This window comes from Mastomys coucha, unplaced genomic scaffold, assembly GCF_008632895.1.
Source record: "Mastomys coucha isolate ucsf_1 unplaced genomic scaffold, UCSF_Mcou_1 pScaffold11, whole genome shotgun sequence".
Lineage (NCBI taxonomy): Eukaryota > Metazoa > Chordata > Mammalia > Rodentia > Muridae > Mastomys > Mastomys coucha.
This window is the reverse complement of record NW_022196893.1, coordinates 15984511-15998111: the sequence shown is the minus strand read 5'-3', so window position 1 is coordinate 15998111 and position 13601 is coordinate 15984511. Positions and strand designations below refer to the sequence as shown.

The 13601-nt window shown below is 47.8% G+C and overlaps 1 protein-coding gene across 1 annotated transcript in view; it reads right to left on the bottom strand.

Moving 5' to 3' along the window:
* Positions 1 to 2764: 2764 nt before the first annotated feature.
* The window catches only part of Ribc2 (RIB43A domain with coiled-coils 2), a 13361-nt gene continuing 2524 nt past the window's right edge, over positions 2765 to 13601 (bottom strand). The window contains exons 3-7 of the mRNA XM_031351737.1: positions 12175 to 12519; positions 10214 to 10332; positions 6141 to 6368; positions 3688 to 3854; positions 2765 to 2850 (exon numbers count right to left, since the gene is read on the bottom strand). Of these exons, the coding sequence (XP_031207597.1) occupies positions 2772 to 2850; positions 3688 to 3854; positions 6141 to 6368; positions 10214 to 10332; positions 12175 to 12519 (938 nt within the window). The 3' untranslated portion in view covers positions 2765 to 2771. The remainder of the gene's footprint in view (positions 2851 to 3687; positions 3855 to 6140; positions 6369 to 10213; positions 10333 to 12174; positions 12520 to 13601) is intronic.

Genomic DNA, 13601 nt, shown 5'->3' with positions numbered 1-13601 from the left:
GGCCACAGGACATTCCCTGCCTAGGGGCTGTCATGAGATCTCAGACTTGAAGAGGCCTTGATGTTTATGGAGGAAAGAGACATAGCCCCCCCCCCCCCAGTTTTCACTGTACCCCCCTGATCTTAGTTACATTGTCTCTTGCTGTGAAGTGACCTTGGCAACTCTTATAAAGAAAAGTATTTAGTTGGGGCTGGCTTACAGGTTCAAAGGTTTAGTCCATTATCATCATAGTGGGAAACATGGAAGCATACAGACAGACAGACTGGATGCTGGAGAAGGAGTCTAGAGGTTTCTATCTGGATTGGCAGGCAACAGGAAGAGAGTGTGTCACTAGGCCCAGCTTGACCTCCTGAGAACCCAAAGCCCACCCCCAGTGACACATTTCTTCCAACAAGGACACACCTACTCCAACAAGGCTACATCTCATTATAGTACTACTCCCTATGGACTTGTGGGGGCCATTTTCATTTAATCCACCACACTCCTCAAACGTTGACACCTCAGCTGGCTGTCTATTGTCCATAACAGAATATTGTCCCAAGCAGACTTATTTAGCTTGGGTACCGATGTTCCCCAGAGAATCACTGGCAGACCCATGTGTACCTAGGCACTTTATTCTGTGATGGAATGACTTGTGTGTCTACCCTCCAATAGCTCAGACTGTAACTTTACGTGGTGTGGTGGTTAGAATAGGTTTGACCCCCATAGACTCATGTGTTTGAATGCTTAGACGCTAATAGAAGGTGTGGTCTTATTTGGAGTAGGTGTGGCCTTGTTGGAGGAAGTGTGTCACTGTGGGGGTGGGCTTTGAGGTCTCAAAGTGCTCAAGCTCTGCCCAGTGTGATCTAGTCCCTCCTCCTGGCTACCTGTAGAAGACAGTCTCCACCTGGCTGCCTTCTGATCAAGGTGTAGAACTCATGGCTCTTCAGTATCATGCTTGCCTGGGCACAGTTGTGCATCCCACCACGATGATACTGGATTGAACCTCCGAAACTCTAAGCTGGCCCCAGTTAAATGGTTTTCTTATAAGAGTTGCCTTAGTCATGGTGTCTCTTCACAGCAATGAAGACCCTAACTAAGATACCTGGAAATAGGGTAATTATAAGTGCAATTGTTAACACAAAGCCACTACATCCTCTCTCAATATGACTGGTGTCCTTATCTTCATGGCATCTCCATCATAAACTTCTAGCCCTCAGACTGTAAAGAACTAGAAATGTCTACTGTGTGGTCTTCTGAAGTGCGCTCAAGGCTCCCTCTCTGACACATCCATACCCACCCTCTCTTCCTGGCCAGTGTTCTTGTCTCAGAATGCACTCTCAGAATCAGAAGCTCTTGCTCAAGAAACGATAGCTAGGTTCTAGAGGCAGGTGCCCTGGGTTTGGCAGTGGGGCCACGCAAGTATATAGAAGGGCACCATGAAGCCCACAGAGGTTCCTCTGAAGGGACTGGACCCTGATCTCTTCTGAGATGAGAGTCTTTGGTTTCCATGGGTCTCTGGCAACATTTTAGTCAGCATCATAGGAATCCACATTGCTCCAAAGAAGAGAGGCCCAGTCTCCTTGTGGCTGGAACCATTCACAGGGTTTAGGGGTGGTCCCTAAGGAAAACACCCAGACAAAGTGAAGCCTGTAGAAAAGTGTAGGTGGGTCCTGTAGTTGACCAAACACTGTGAGTCATTTTGTCACTACCACTGGAGTCTTGGTTCAGGTGGGTGTTTTTAAAGCCCAGGCCTTCAAGGAAACCTGTCCATAACTGTGGGCAAAAGAGGTGGCCATTGAGTGTACACTGTCTTCCTGCTCTGGTGACCTCAGGTCAGGAACAGTTAAATGTTTCTTGAAAGCCCAGCACCTGTTGGCTATGCCAGCGGGAGCCTATTTCCCAGAGAGTGCATCTGTGACTGGTCAATGTGTAGGTCTCCTTGGTCTGAATGTCCCACTCTAGGGATGTTTGGGACCAAGAAGGAGCACTCTTGTTGGTACAAGTTCAAGACAGAGTAGAGATGTGAGCAGAGATGAAATGAGTGCTTCTGGACCACACCCCTGAAGGGAGGTAATGCTTCCTGCCCAGGATCTGGTGACAGGATGTGACATAGGGTTGCAAGCTGGAACAGAGGCCTAGACCTTAGGGTGGGAGCTACATAGTGGCTCTGGAGGGTGAGCAAAGGGCAGAGGGCCCTGGGTCCTCCCCCAGCCAGCAGGGCTCGTAGGTCAGCTTGTTTTTCTTACAGCAAGAAATAAAAACTGATGCTTTATAGAATCCACAGTTGCCTGGGGCCTTTGTTACAGGGGCCGGGAGATAAAAAGGCTGAAAGCCAGACTTGGTGGGCTCAATCCTGAGTGCTGACATTTTCTGGGGGGATGGTGGGGATGGGGAATCACCATAAACCAGATGTGTTCCTTTAATTCAGATTCTCACTAGACAGTGAGAGTGGTAAAGGGATTGTTCTCCCTTTATAGTGAGAATCCAAGGAAGGAGTGCTTTGTGGAGCACATGGAACACACCTATGATGCCCACTGAGTTAGAGAATGACTGAGCAGCCAGCTTGGAGCTTGGGGAGCACACACGCCCTCAGTGTAGCCTCTCTAGAATTGTTCATTGTGCTCTATGTCCACAGCACCCAAGCCGTGCTAGAGACCTTCACAGAGCAGAGCTTGGCCACATGTGCGCATGCCCATAAGGAATGTTCAGACCAAGGAGCGGATTCACTCTGAAGTAAGTGTGACTACTAGGGGACACTGCTCTAAACAAGAAAAGAGGAGTCTTTTCTCTTAGCGGCCTCTTGTATTAAACTGTGAGAAGTAGTCTTCTGTGGGTTGACTTGAGGAGGCTTCATCCATTTGTTTTTTCCTAATGACAAAAGGAAAAAGATGAACCATCATGTGGGGCAAAGCCCATGAACATTTTATCCACATAATACAGAATCTGTTCCAATACTAAGGAGTTAAAAAAAAAAGAGCTTCCCGGGCCTGGAGAGAGGGCTCAGTAGCTTAGAGCACTTACTCTTGCAGAGAATTCAGGTTCAGTTCCCAGCACCCACATGGAGGTACACATCAGTGTGGAACTCCAGTCCTAGGGCATCTGTTGCCCTCTTCTGGCCTTTGTGGGCACTGCATGCAAGTGGTACACAGGATTCTAAAACTATGTATGTATGTATGTATGTATGTATGTATGTATGTATGTATGTATACACACATATATGCATATGTATATATGAATATATACACACACATACATATACATGTATATATAAAATGTCAATGACTCATGGGGACATTCTACATGAATATGACTGTATCTTGTCAGGTCATTTCTGAGTGCTCCTTTTAAGTCTCAGTGGAAGCCATGGCAACTGTCTGACCTATCGGTGATGGAGTTCTGACTAGAGCAGATGCCTGGGTTCCCTTCAGGACTCAAAGGTAGAATAGCTGAGTGGCAAATGTATACCTGGTCACTTGCTACTTTAGCTGGCATGGACATACCCAGAGCTACTCCTGGAGTTCTGCCCATATCCAGCTGACTGACATGTGAAAGAGCCTGGGAGCCCTCTTTCCCTCTGCCTGGAGAGGCCAAACAATGGGCTACTACTGAACCCCAAAGCTCAGCCATGAAGTCTGCTTCAGGAAGCCCCTAATTTCTCATGTGACTTGTGTTCCTCAGGTGCCCACTGACTCTGCACCAACTCACCATAAATACTTCTGTCTGGCCAGCCTGAGGTTGCTGCAGTCCAGGGCCTTGCGCTGTTCCCGCAGCAAGCGCTGCTGCTGCCGCTCCTGCAGCAGGCTGGCGTGAGCCTTCTGGATCCTACGCAGGTCCCAGTCCATGCTGTGCTGGCGCTCTTCCTCCTGAAGCCTCTGGAATCAGGAAAAGGGCTTTACTACCTTCTCTTGGGGCCAGGAGCCTTGCGGTTCATCTGGGAAGCCTGACCTCTTTTTATGGATGGGGAAACTCACACTTGGAGAAGGGAAAGGAGGTGAGCTTCCCACCCTGCCTTTGTCCTGCGTGGCCTGACTTCTTTCCTGCCCTCAAATGGCATTGATGCCCTCTTATTCCTGAAGGAACAGCGGGGACCTGACTTCCACAGTGCTCCCAGCCAGACTGATTCCTGTCAGGTCCTCAGGAGGGTTTCCAGCTGGCTTTGCAAAATCAGATACTGCCCCAGCAAGCTGTACAACATGGGGGTCACTTGTGGAATCCTTGAACATACAGATATAAGCCTCACTCAGTGACAACAATGTCACTGTGGGAGTGTTGGGGATAGCCTAGTTCCAGATAATGTGCCTTTTAGACCCAGACATGCATTCCAGATCCCTCTTTGCCAAGCATGGAGCCCTCCAGAGGACACCGGGGAGAAGTGGCTCCCAAGAGGGCTCAGCTTGGCAGACTTCCCACAAATAGTCTCCCAGAAGAAGCAACAGGGTGGGCCAGGTGAAGGGAAGGTGAGCAGCCATACCAGAGGAGCAGGGTGTCCAGCATGGCCTCATGTCAGGACCAAAAGTCACCCCACATTGGCTTAGCCACCTGAGACCTGAGAGGAGTGGCCGTGCTTCTGGGAATCTCAGAGGCCTCTCTGTAAAGAGACTGCTCAAAGGCACCCTGCTGGCAACACACTTGCTTCAACATGAGCTCCATTTCCTAGATCACTCGGGGCTCAGACAGCATGGGGAAGACAAAGTAGCAAGAGCCATGGAGCAAGGGCCTGAGCAACAATTTTAATGTGGTCTTTCTCCCGCTGTGTGTTCCTACCTTTAGATCTTCTAGATTAAAAATTGCACCAAGCTGGGCAGTGGTGGTGCATGCCTTTAATCCCAGCACTTGGGAGGCAGAGGCAGGCGGATTTCTGAGTTCAAGGTCTACAGAGTGTGTTCCAGGACAGCCGGGGCTACACAGAGAAACCCTGTCTCGAAAAACCAAAAAAAAAAAACTGGACCAAAATGCTGGGTTCAGGGCAGGTGGCCAACCTTCATTGTACAGCCTCACTGAACAGAAGTATGACAGACAGGTAAGGCCTGGCATTTATATTCTGTTCTCTCCACTCAGGCCAGGCCACCATGTACCTCTCACAGGGCAGCCCTTCCTCAGCCCAGCACTTCTGCCTGCCAGGTTGCTGAGGGGACAGTCCACATCCTGGGAGTCACTTTGGTGCAGGGACATTTCCTTCCCAGACCCTCCAGGACATCCCTCTGGCATCTGTCTACGCACCCCTTCCCCACTGGTTTTGGCAGGTCCCGGCTTTATAAATGATGACCATGCCTAAGCCCCAGACTTCAGGGTCCTCTCCTCTGCACTTGACCATGATGGCGCCCAGGATGCTGCCTTGCTACTCTTTGTAACAACCCCCACACGTAAGGCTGTGGCCTAGGTCTTGTTCTGAGTCCTGACCACACAGCTGCTCCCTCCTCAGCTTTCCTCCACCTGCCCTTTATCTGGAAATCGTAGGCAGAAAATGATATGAATCCCTCACTAGCTACTATTCTTATCCTTAATAGAGAAGGGCTAGCAATACATTTCCTAGTGTCATTTATAATTAGATTAACTTTCTAAATGTTGTCCAATAAAATGTGACTGGAAATATCTTGTGAAACTCCTTTACATTGTTATCCTCGATTCTCCAGTTTGCTCATGCATGCAATGGCTGGCATTTAAACAGCCATTATACACGAGGGCAGAACCAGATGCCAAGGATGCCAGAACACAGTGGCCACAGAGCTTCATTCAAGCCTGAGACTGCTCCGAGGATTGATACACACAGACAGATTCTACCTTGCTTAAAATGCTGGAGTTGGTGCTTTTTTGGGTGTCTTCTCTTTTGCCACATCAGGCAAACCTAACCCAGCAGATGCCTAATGGACGTGTGCAGTTAGCATATCCAAAGCTGTACTTGTAAGCTCCCTGGCCTCCCCAGCCTGCCCTTGTCCCAGCTTCCCATCTCTGTAGACCCCAGTTCCATTCTCCACAATGCTGCAGTCACCCTCCACTCCTCTCTCGTGTGTGCTAAACACATGTGGCCACATTTTCTGGCTCTCATCCCTCACTTACCTGCAGGAGAGGCATCTCTCAGAGTGAGCACCGACACAGGAGCTGGGTGTGTGGATAGTTCAGGGGTGCAGAGATGGCTCTGTGGCCTGGGAGGGACTCACCAGTTTCTCCTGGATTTGCTGCTTCTGTGTGAACCATATCTCCTCCAGCTGCTCCCGGTTCATGCCCTTCCAGTGGTCAAGGACCACATGACGAGGCCCAAAGGAGCTGGCTGCCTGCTGAGGGTTCTCAGAGAGAAAGTTCCCCTGCAGCAGGTTGGTGATCTCACTCATGTTTTCTTCTTGTTCTTGTTGCTTCTCTTGCCTCTTTCTTTCTGCTAACTCCACAACCTGTGCAGAGAAGGACCTCAGGACATGCTAGAGTGACTGCAGAGTCAAGACCTCCCATCTGGACCCTGCCTACAGGCTGGGGACTCCAGCACTGCTGGGTAGTGGCTGGGCTTTGAGTCATTCCCCACAGCAGTGTACAACTGTGGATTTCTATACTAACTTGTCAAAGCAAGGCACTGACCCACTGGCTTGTCTCTAAGTATAGCATCCTGTAATCCCTAAAAACCTTTACACACCTGTACACAACAAGCTAACACAGGGTGACTTCTAAGGGTGGAAGCACACTGCTGCCCCAGCAGCCCGGACAGTTCCAGCATGGACCCCGTTCCAAAGAGACCATTCACCATTCAAAGCTTGGAGGTGAGGGACTGTGGGATTTGTATGGTAAGTCACCTGCTCTCTCTAGGCTACAGATATTTCTCTATACAGTCAAGAGATGTGTGATGGTTATTCTTGGTTGTCAGTTTGACTACATCTGGACTTAACTAAAACTCAAGCTGCTGGGTACATATGTGAAAAACTCTTTTTTTATTGGATTACTTGAGGTGGGAAGACTATAGTAGTTTGAATAAGAATGGCTCCCAAAGGGATTAGAAGGATTAGAAGGTGTGGCCTTGTTAGAAGGTGTGTTGCTGGAGATGAGCTTTAAAAACTGTGGACTTGTCAAAGTCCACACAAGGCCCAGTGTCTGTCTCCCCACTCCTGTGGATCAGGATGAGAAGTTCTTAAGACATTTCTCTAGGCTATGCATGCCACCATGCTCCCATCATGATGATAATCCTCGGAAACTGTAATTTTTTAAATGCATTCAAAGAGTTGCTTTGATCATGGTGTCTCTTCACAGCAATACAACAAACAGTAAGACAAAGATCTACCTCAAATCTGGGCCACACCTTCTGCTGGCATCCTATATAAAGGACATGGGAGAAGGAAGCGCTTGCATTTGCTTGCTTGTCCTCACTCTCACTGGCAAGTTCCTTACTCCACTGGTGTTAGAGCCCACTTCTTTGGGTTTCTGAGGTATACTGGTGACCACCTCATGGGTTGAATAACAACTATTGGGTTTTGGACTTCCTGTCAGCCATTGTTGTAATAGCCTGACCCTTAGCCTGTAAAACCATAGTAAATCTATATTCATTCATTCTATCAGTTCTGTTTGTCTAGAAAACCCTGACTAATACAGATGGATTAAGAGACATTTCCCAGCATCAGCTAATCTTCTTAGAAAGAATGGGCAGAGGACTCCCAAGGCAGGGGTGGAATGGAATTACAATCCTAGCTAGTCCATATAAAAGACACACAATCCAGGTATTTTATTTTCAAGCTGTTAGTCTTGATTGGAGCTCTATTAACTTATTCCCCAGTTATAAACTCCCTTGTTACTTGCTGTCTCTGCTGGCCATGTGGGCATGGGTCATCTCCTCTCATGGCTGCCTCCTCCACCTCCGTCTTCTTTCGTCTCCTCTCTTCCTCTACCTGCAACCCCCTCATTCAATCCTCAAGTCCCATCTTTCTCCCTCCATTGCTCAGTCACAGGCTCTAGCCTTTTACTGACCAGTTAAGTTGGGGAGTAAGGTTCCGTATAGCATCACTTGGTACATGTAAGGATCTGCTCATTGTGGTTGCAGGCAGCCACAGCTTGAGAAGCCAGTAGTTAGCATTAGAATACAAGCAGCCTCAGAGCCCACTCCAGGCAGGGTTTGCAAGAGGAAAGCTGCCTTGTCACCCAGCACAGGCTTTGTGGCAGACAAGACCAACTCTCAATACTTACCATTTAGTACTTGGATATTCTTGGATAATCACTCATCCCCTTCTGAGCCTTTCTTTATCAATGAAATGGCATTAATCAGCCTCTCTAGTAGGGCTATCAAATAGGTAAACATGTTAAGTAGGAATTGTTGCCAGGGATTAGCCGCCAGAGCTGGAAAGATAGCTTAGTGTTTAAGAGCAGAGGACCTAAGTTCTAGTCTCAGCACCCACACCGGGCAGCTTCCAGCTCCCTGTAACTCCAACTCCAGAGGCTCTGACAGTTGGCCTCTGAAGGTACCTGCATTTACATGGCACACATGCACACACATGACTAAAAAAATAATCAAATAAATCTTAAACTCGTGGCTACCATTCAGAATCCTGACAATGTGCTAAGCTGTCCTAACACCACATGGCTTCTCAAATTGAATAGCAAATATAATAGCCATTACTGCTGACTGTGCCACTGTGCCTGACCATGGGCACATTCTACCCTACAAAATGTGAGCAAGGGAGGCTGTGCAGGTTCTTAGAAGACATGGATAGGACCAGCCACATCCTTTCCTTTCTGCACTGCTGGAAACCTCTCCATCAGCTGCTCCAACTCAACCAGCCTGGGTTGATTTTATATTGGTTTTCTACTGGAAATCACTGAAGTCTAAGGTGTGCCTTACCAGAGCAATAGTGCGTACCTTTGGCTAAAGTGGGTATTGCCTTCACCCTCAGTCTGTAGATGATAAAACAGGTGTGTCTATGAGCTTGTTTAAGGCTGCAGAGAAGGGCTTTGCCTTGAACCTTGCAGGTAGGCTCTGAAGCCTGTATGCTAAGCCCTTGTATCACACCACCTTTTGATAGAATAAGTAGTCTCCACTGTGCCTGCCCTGCTGACAACCAATGGCCCTTCTGAGATGTTCTTTTCTTCTTTGGTACAGGGTTTCTCTGTATAGCCCAGCAGGGCCACAAACTCTTCCTACCATATCCTTGGAGTGCCAGAATTACAGGTGTGGACCATCATGCCCAGTGTGGAATTTTCTTTTAGTTTTCCTGGCTAAATGGTAAAGTCGGATACCAGTCAGGAACAGGAGCTGCAAAGGCTGACATGCAGCTTCCTCAGTAGAGGCACTAAGACAATGCTGCCCCGAGTATCCATCTGCATGAGGCGCTGTGGGTATCACTGCAGATGCTTATTAACATAGTATGGACCGAGCCAAGCATCATGGCACACGCCTTTAATCTTGGTACTCGGGAGGCAGAGGCAGGAAGGTCTCTTTGAATTTGAGAAGGCCAGTCTCCTCTACATATTGAGTTCCAGGACAGCCAGGACTACATAGTGAGACTTTGTCTTGATTTAAAAAACCAAAACAAGCCGGGCGGTGGTGGCGCACGCCTTTAATCCCAGCACTTGGGAGGCAGAGGCAGGTGGATTTCTGAGTTCGAGGCCAGCCTGGTCTACAGAGTGAGTTCCAGGACAGCCAAGGCTACACAGAGAAACCCTGTCTTGAAAAAAAAAAAAAAAAAAAAAAAAAAAAAAAAAAAACCAAAACAAACCAAAACAAAAAACAAACCAAGAGTAAATGTGAAATAAAATCAGCTATTTTCTTCCTAAGACTATAGGTCTAGAGATAGGGTAAATAACCAGGAATAGAACCACATGTGAGAACAAACAAAACAACAACAACCAAAAACAAAACAAAACAGACCACAGAGGAGAAAGCAGTTTCCAAAGGAGTAAAACTTGGAGCCATTACAGGAGAGACTGGAGGACAGACAGCTTACAGAGAAACAGGCGATTGGGAAGAGGAGGGTGTGTTAGTGGGCGCTGCCTGCCTGACTACTGAGCGTATGACATGATAAGACTTCGACAAGCCCAGACCAAGGGGTGTTCATCTGGGCAGATGCTCCCACCAATATTCAGAAGGTTTTAAAAGTGACCCCTCCCCAGGCCCTGCAGCTTCTTACATGGAGAACTTTATAGGCGTCACTCTTAGTTGAGGGAGAGGCCAAGTCAGATTTCATCTACCTCTATCCTGAGGTGAGCCCTCTGTAAGAGCTGGTGACATGAGCGATCTGGTTTTGGAACCCCTCAGTGTGTATACCTGGTTCCTGTTGAACGCTTTCACGGCCCTGCAGACTTCCTTCCTGGTGGAGCTTTCCAGCTTCTCCAAGTCTCTGGCTGCTTCATCGAACTTTAGTCTCACCTGAGTGTGGTGGTATTCTGCCAGGAGACAAGATGCCGTCAGCCTGAGTACACCAACCCAAAGCACCATCCAATGGTGTGGCGATTCACACTCATTCCTTATCATGGGAGTGACGGGGAAGTGAGTGGAGGGAGAGGTGACTATATGCCTCACAAGTGTAGTATACCTTCACCCTGAGCTCATTCACCATTTGTTAATCTGGCATATACCAGAGGGTGATGAAGAGCTGAGATTGGGCCCCATATTGCTCAGGATGAACACATAATAGAAAGAAACAGGTTTCTCTGCCATCCTGTAACTTGAAAGCATATAACCTTCCCCAAAAGATATACATAGGGTGAAAGTCCATAGAGGAAAGGGGTAGGGAATGTAGGGAATGCCTGGCTTGGGAGGTTGGAGGGTAGGGCCCAAGAAACAGTTTCTCTGGGAGGATACGTTTATTCAGATCTGAAGGACTACCTGGTCAGGGCAGGTGCAGAGGACCTGAGGTGGGAGAGACAGGATGGAAGCTAAAAGTGGAAGAACCAAAAAAGTCTGAAATGACATGCTTGAGCTGATGTTGTCCATGTGAGCAGCAGCAGACAAAGGCCCAGCATGGACAGCCTGTAGGCTGTTTGAGGATTTTAATCTTATCTACATCCTGTGAAGGCACTAGATAGGACTGAGCTGGATGAGAGAGCATGGGCGTAGTGTGGCTCCACTTGACAGTGTGTGAGAAGTCTCATTCTGCCTATCATGTTAAGAGTGGACTAAAGAGGAAACAGTTACAAAGCCAGACAATGCCATGGCTTGTCTCATGGTGGTGGCAAGGCAATGGTGGGTAGGGGGTCATTCAAAGTGTATGCAGGAGGTAGAAGGGGCACAGTTGAGGATGGCTGAAGGCGAGGTCAGGACTGCCTCCCAGGTTCATGGTTTGACAGGCAAGGAGGGAACCAGAGGAGGAGCAGATCCAACAGAGCAGCCCAGAGAGGGATCTGGCCTGGGAGCCAGATAAATAAATGTATGTCTCAAGGAGGCTGAGGCTGAGAACAGAACAGATAGGAGAGCATGACAAGCCTGGGCCAGGCTGGCCACAGCAGCTCTAGGACACATGGACAGAGGAGGCTGGGAGGAAAGGAAGACCATCAGGGAGAAAGGAAGCTTGGAGGAGCCCAAGCTGAGCAAGGAGACTGACTTATCACAGAGACGGGAACAGCAGAGGAGGGGACGGTGGTGGCCTCCACTTACTTCAGTCACTAGTGATATACCCAAAGGACCAGATGCTGCTGCGCCTGCCTACCTACAAGGGGCTGACCACCTCCACAGAGGCAGAACATGCCAGTTTTTTTGTTTGTTTGTTTTTTTGTTTGTTTGCATTAACCTTGGAGAGGTTCTTTTATGTCTGAATCCAGAGGTTCCCTGGGTCCAGAGAGTGCTGTGAGGACCTGCTAGCACTGGGCCTATGACTGGGCTCCCAAAGTGCCCAATGGAACCTCCATTTCCACACCCATGAGACTTGCAAGACTTCTACACATTTATTCATCTTCCAAGCAGGCTGTGCCTCAGTGCCTACCTCCCGGTTCCTGCCCTATTTGAGTTCTGCCTTGGCTTCCCTCAGTGATAGACTGTGACCTGGAAGTTAAATAAACTCTTTCCTCCACAAGTTGCTTTTGGTCAGATTGTTTCATCACAGCAGTAGAAAGCAAACTAGGACAACAGGCATGCTCAGAATGTGTTCCCAGTCCCGTGGAGGCACACTTGGAGATGCTGACTCCCAGGGCTGAGCTTTTGACTATTGTAATGTTAGTAGGGCTTTGAAAAGCATCCACTAAAACTGAGCTAGAGGGTGACTTTGCCCACCTCGTCCTCTCTTTCTTTACCTGCCAGTTTGTGATCCGCCTGGGCTCTCTCCCATTCCCCATGCTGCTGCAGAAACCATTCTCTGTTCTGTTCCTTTTGGAATCTCTTCCTCTCTTGGAAGTTTAAATCCTCTCCCATGAACTTCTGCATCCCTGATATGGTGTTCCGCATGTCATTGTCTGAAACCCGGGCTGGAAGCTCCTTCTTGAGGGCCAGGGGATCAGAAAGATCAAATTCACGGCGAGTTTCTGGCTTCTGGAAGCTCTGCTGGAAGTCATTGATAGCTCTGCACAGCTGTTTCCTGTGTCTCTGCTCCCGGTCATGCATTATGCACATGACTTTGTCATTGTGCTTCATTTCAGCAGCTAGGAAGGACACAGCATTCGTTCAAGCCACGATGGGTAAAAATGAATCTACTTTAAAATAACTTTCAGGACTTAAAGACAAGGCTCCAAAACTGTAACCATTAAAAAAGCAGTATTCACACCTAAAAACTGATTTAAATACACAGCAAAACCAACTGAAAAATGAGCACAGGCCAGGACAAGGCATAGCACTGTAAAGAAACCCAAGTGGGCAGCACACTTAGAAAGTAATATTAACCTTTCATGGGACACTCGTAGTGAACTTCAGGAAGGATGCTTAAAATGTTACCAATGGCTGCAGTATAATGATGTGAGGAGTGAGGCTGAGGTTGTTCCATGCTCTGCTTGTTGAAACAGAACTTTATATACTTCTACTAAAGCAATCTGACCCACCCATTCCACTCCAGTGCCCCTCTCACATGTACACAAGGGACATAGCACCTGGACAATCACTGCAGCAGTATTAGCCAAGAAAAAAAAAAAACTTTAAAAATCTGGGTGTAGTAGTGTGCACCTTCAATCCAAGAATGTGGGAAGCAGAGGCTAGCCTGGTCTACATGGCTTCTGTGCTACCTGCATATACAAATGTTCACACAACACACACACATAAAACATATAGACACAAAGACACACAAAAGCAAGTTCATATTATTATGGTTAAATAGATTGTACAAGTATAAACACATTGGAAATACACACTTCCATAGAAGAAAAAAAGGGGGAAACTATAGTGGGGGGTGGCACTTGTGCTCTATACAACACAGTTCTCAGCATGAACTCTAAGAGGAAAATACCAGAGGGCAACACTGCAAATGTTGACATTGGACCTGGTGGTGGCTGCAGGTGTCTGTAACATTGGTGTTAAAAATTTGAATTACTTTAAGACTGAAAAGTTTGGAAAATGTATAATAGTGTTAAAAAAAAAAGCAACTTCCCTCCCTCATAATCCAACTACTCCAACATTAACCACTGACAACAGATTTAACTTTTTCTGATCATGTTTTAAGACTTTAAGACTTAAGTTGGAACTGGGCAGTGGTGGCGCATGCTTTTAATCCCAGCACCTGGGAGGCAGAGGCAGG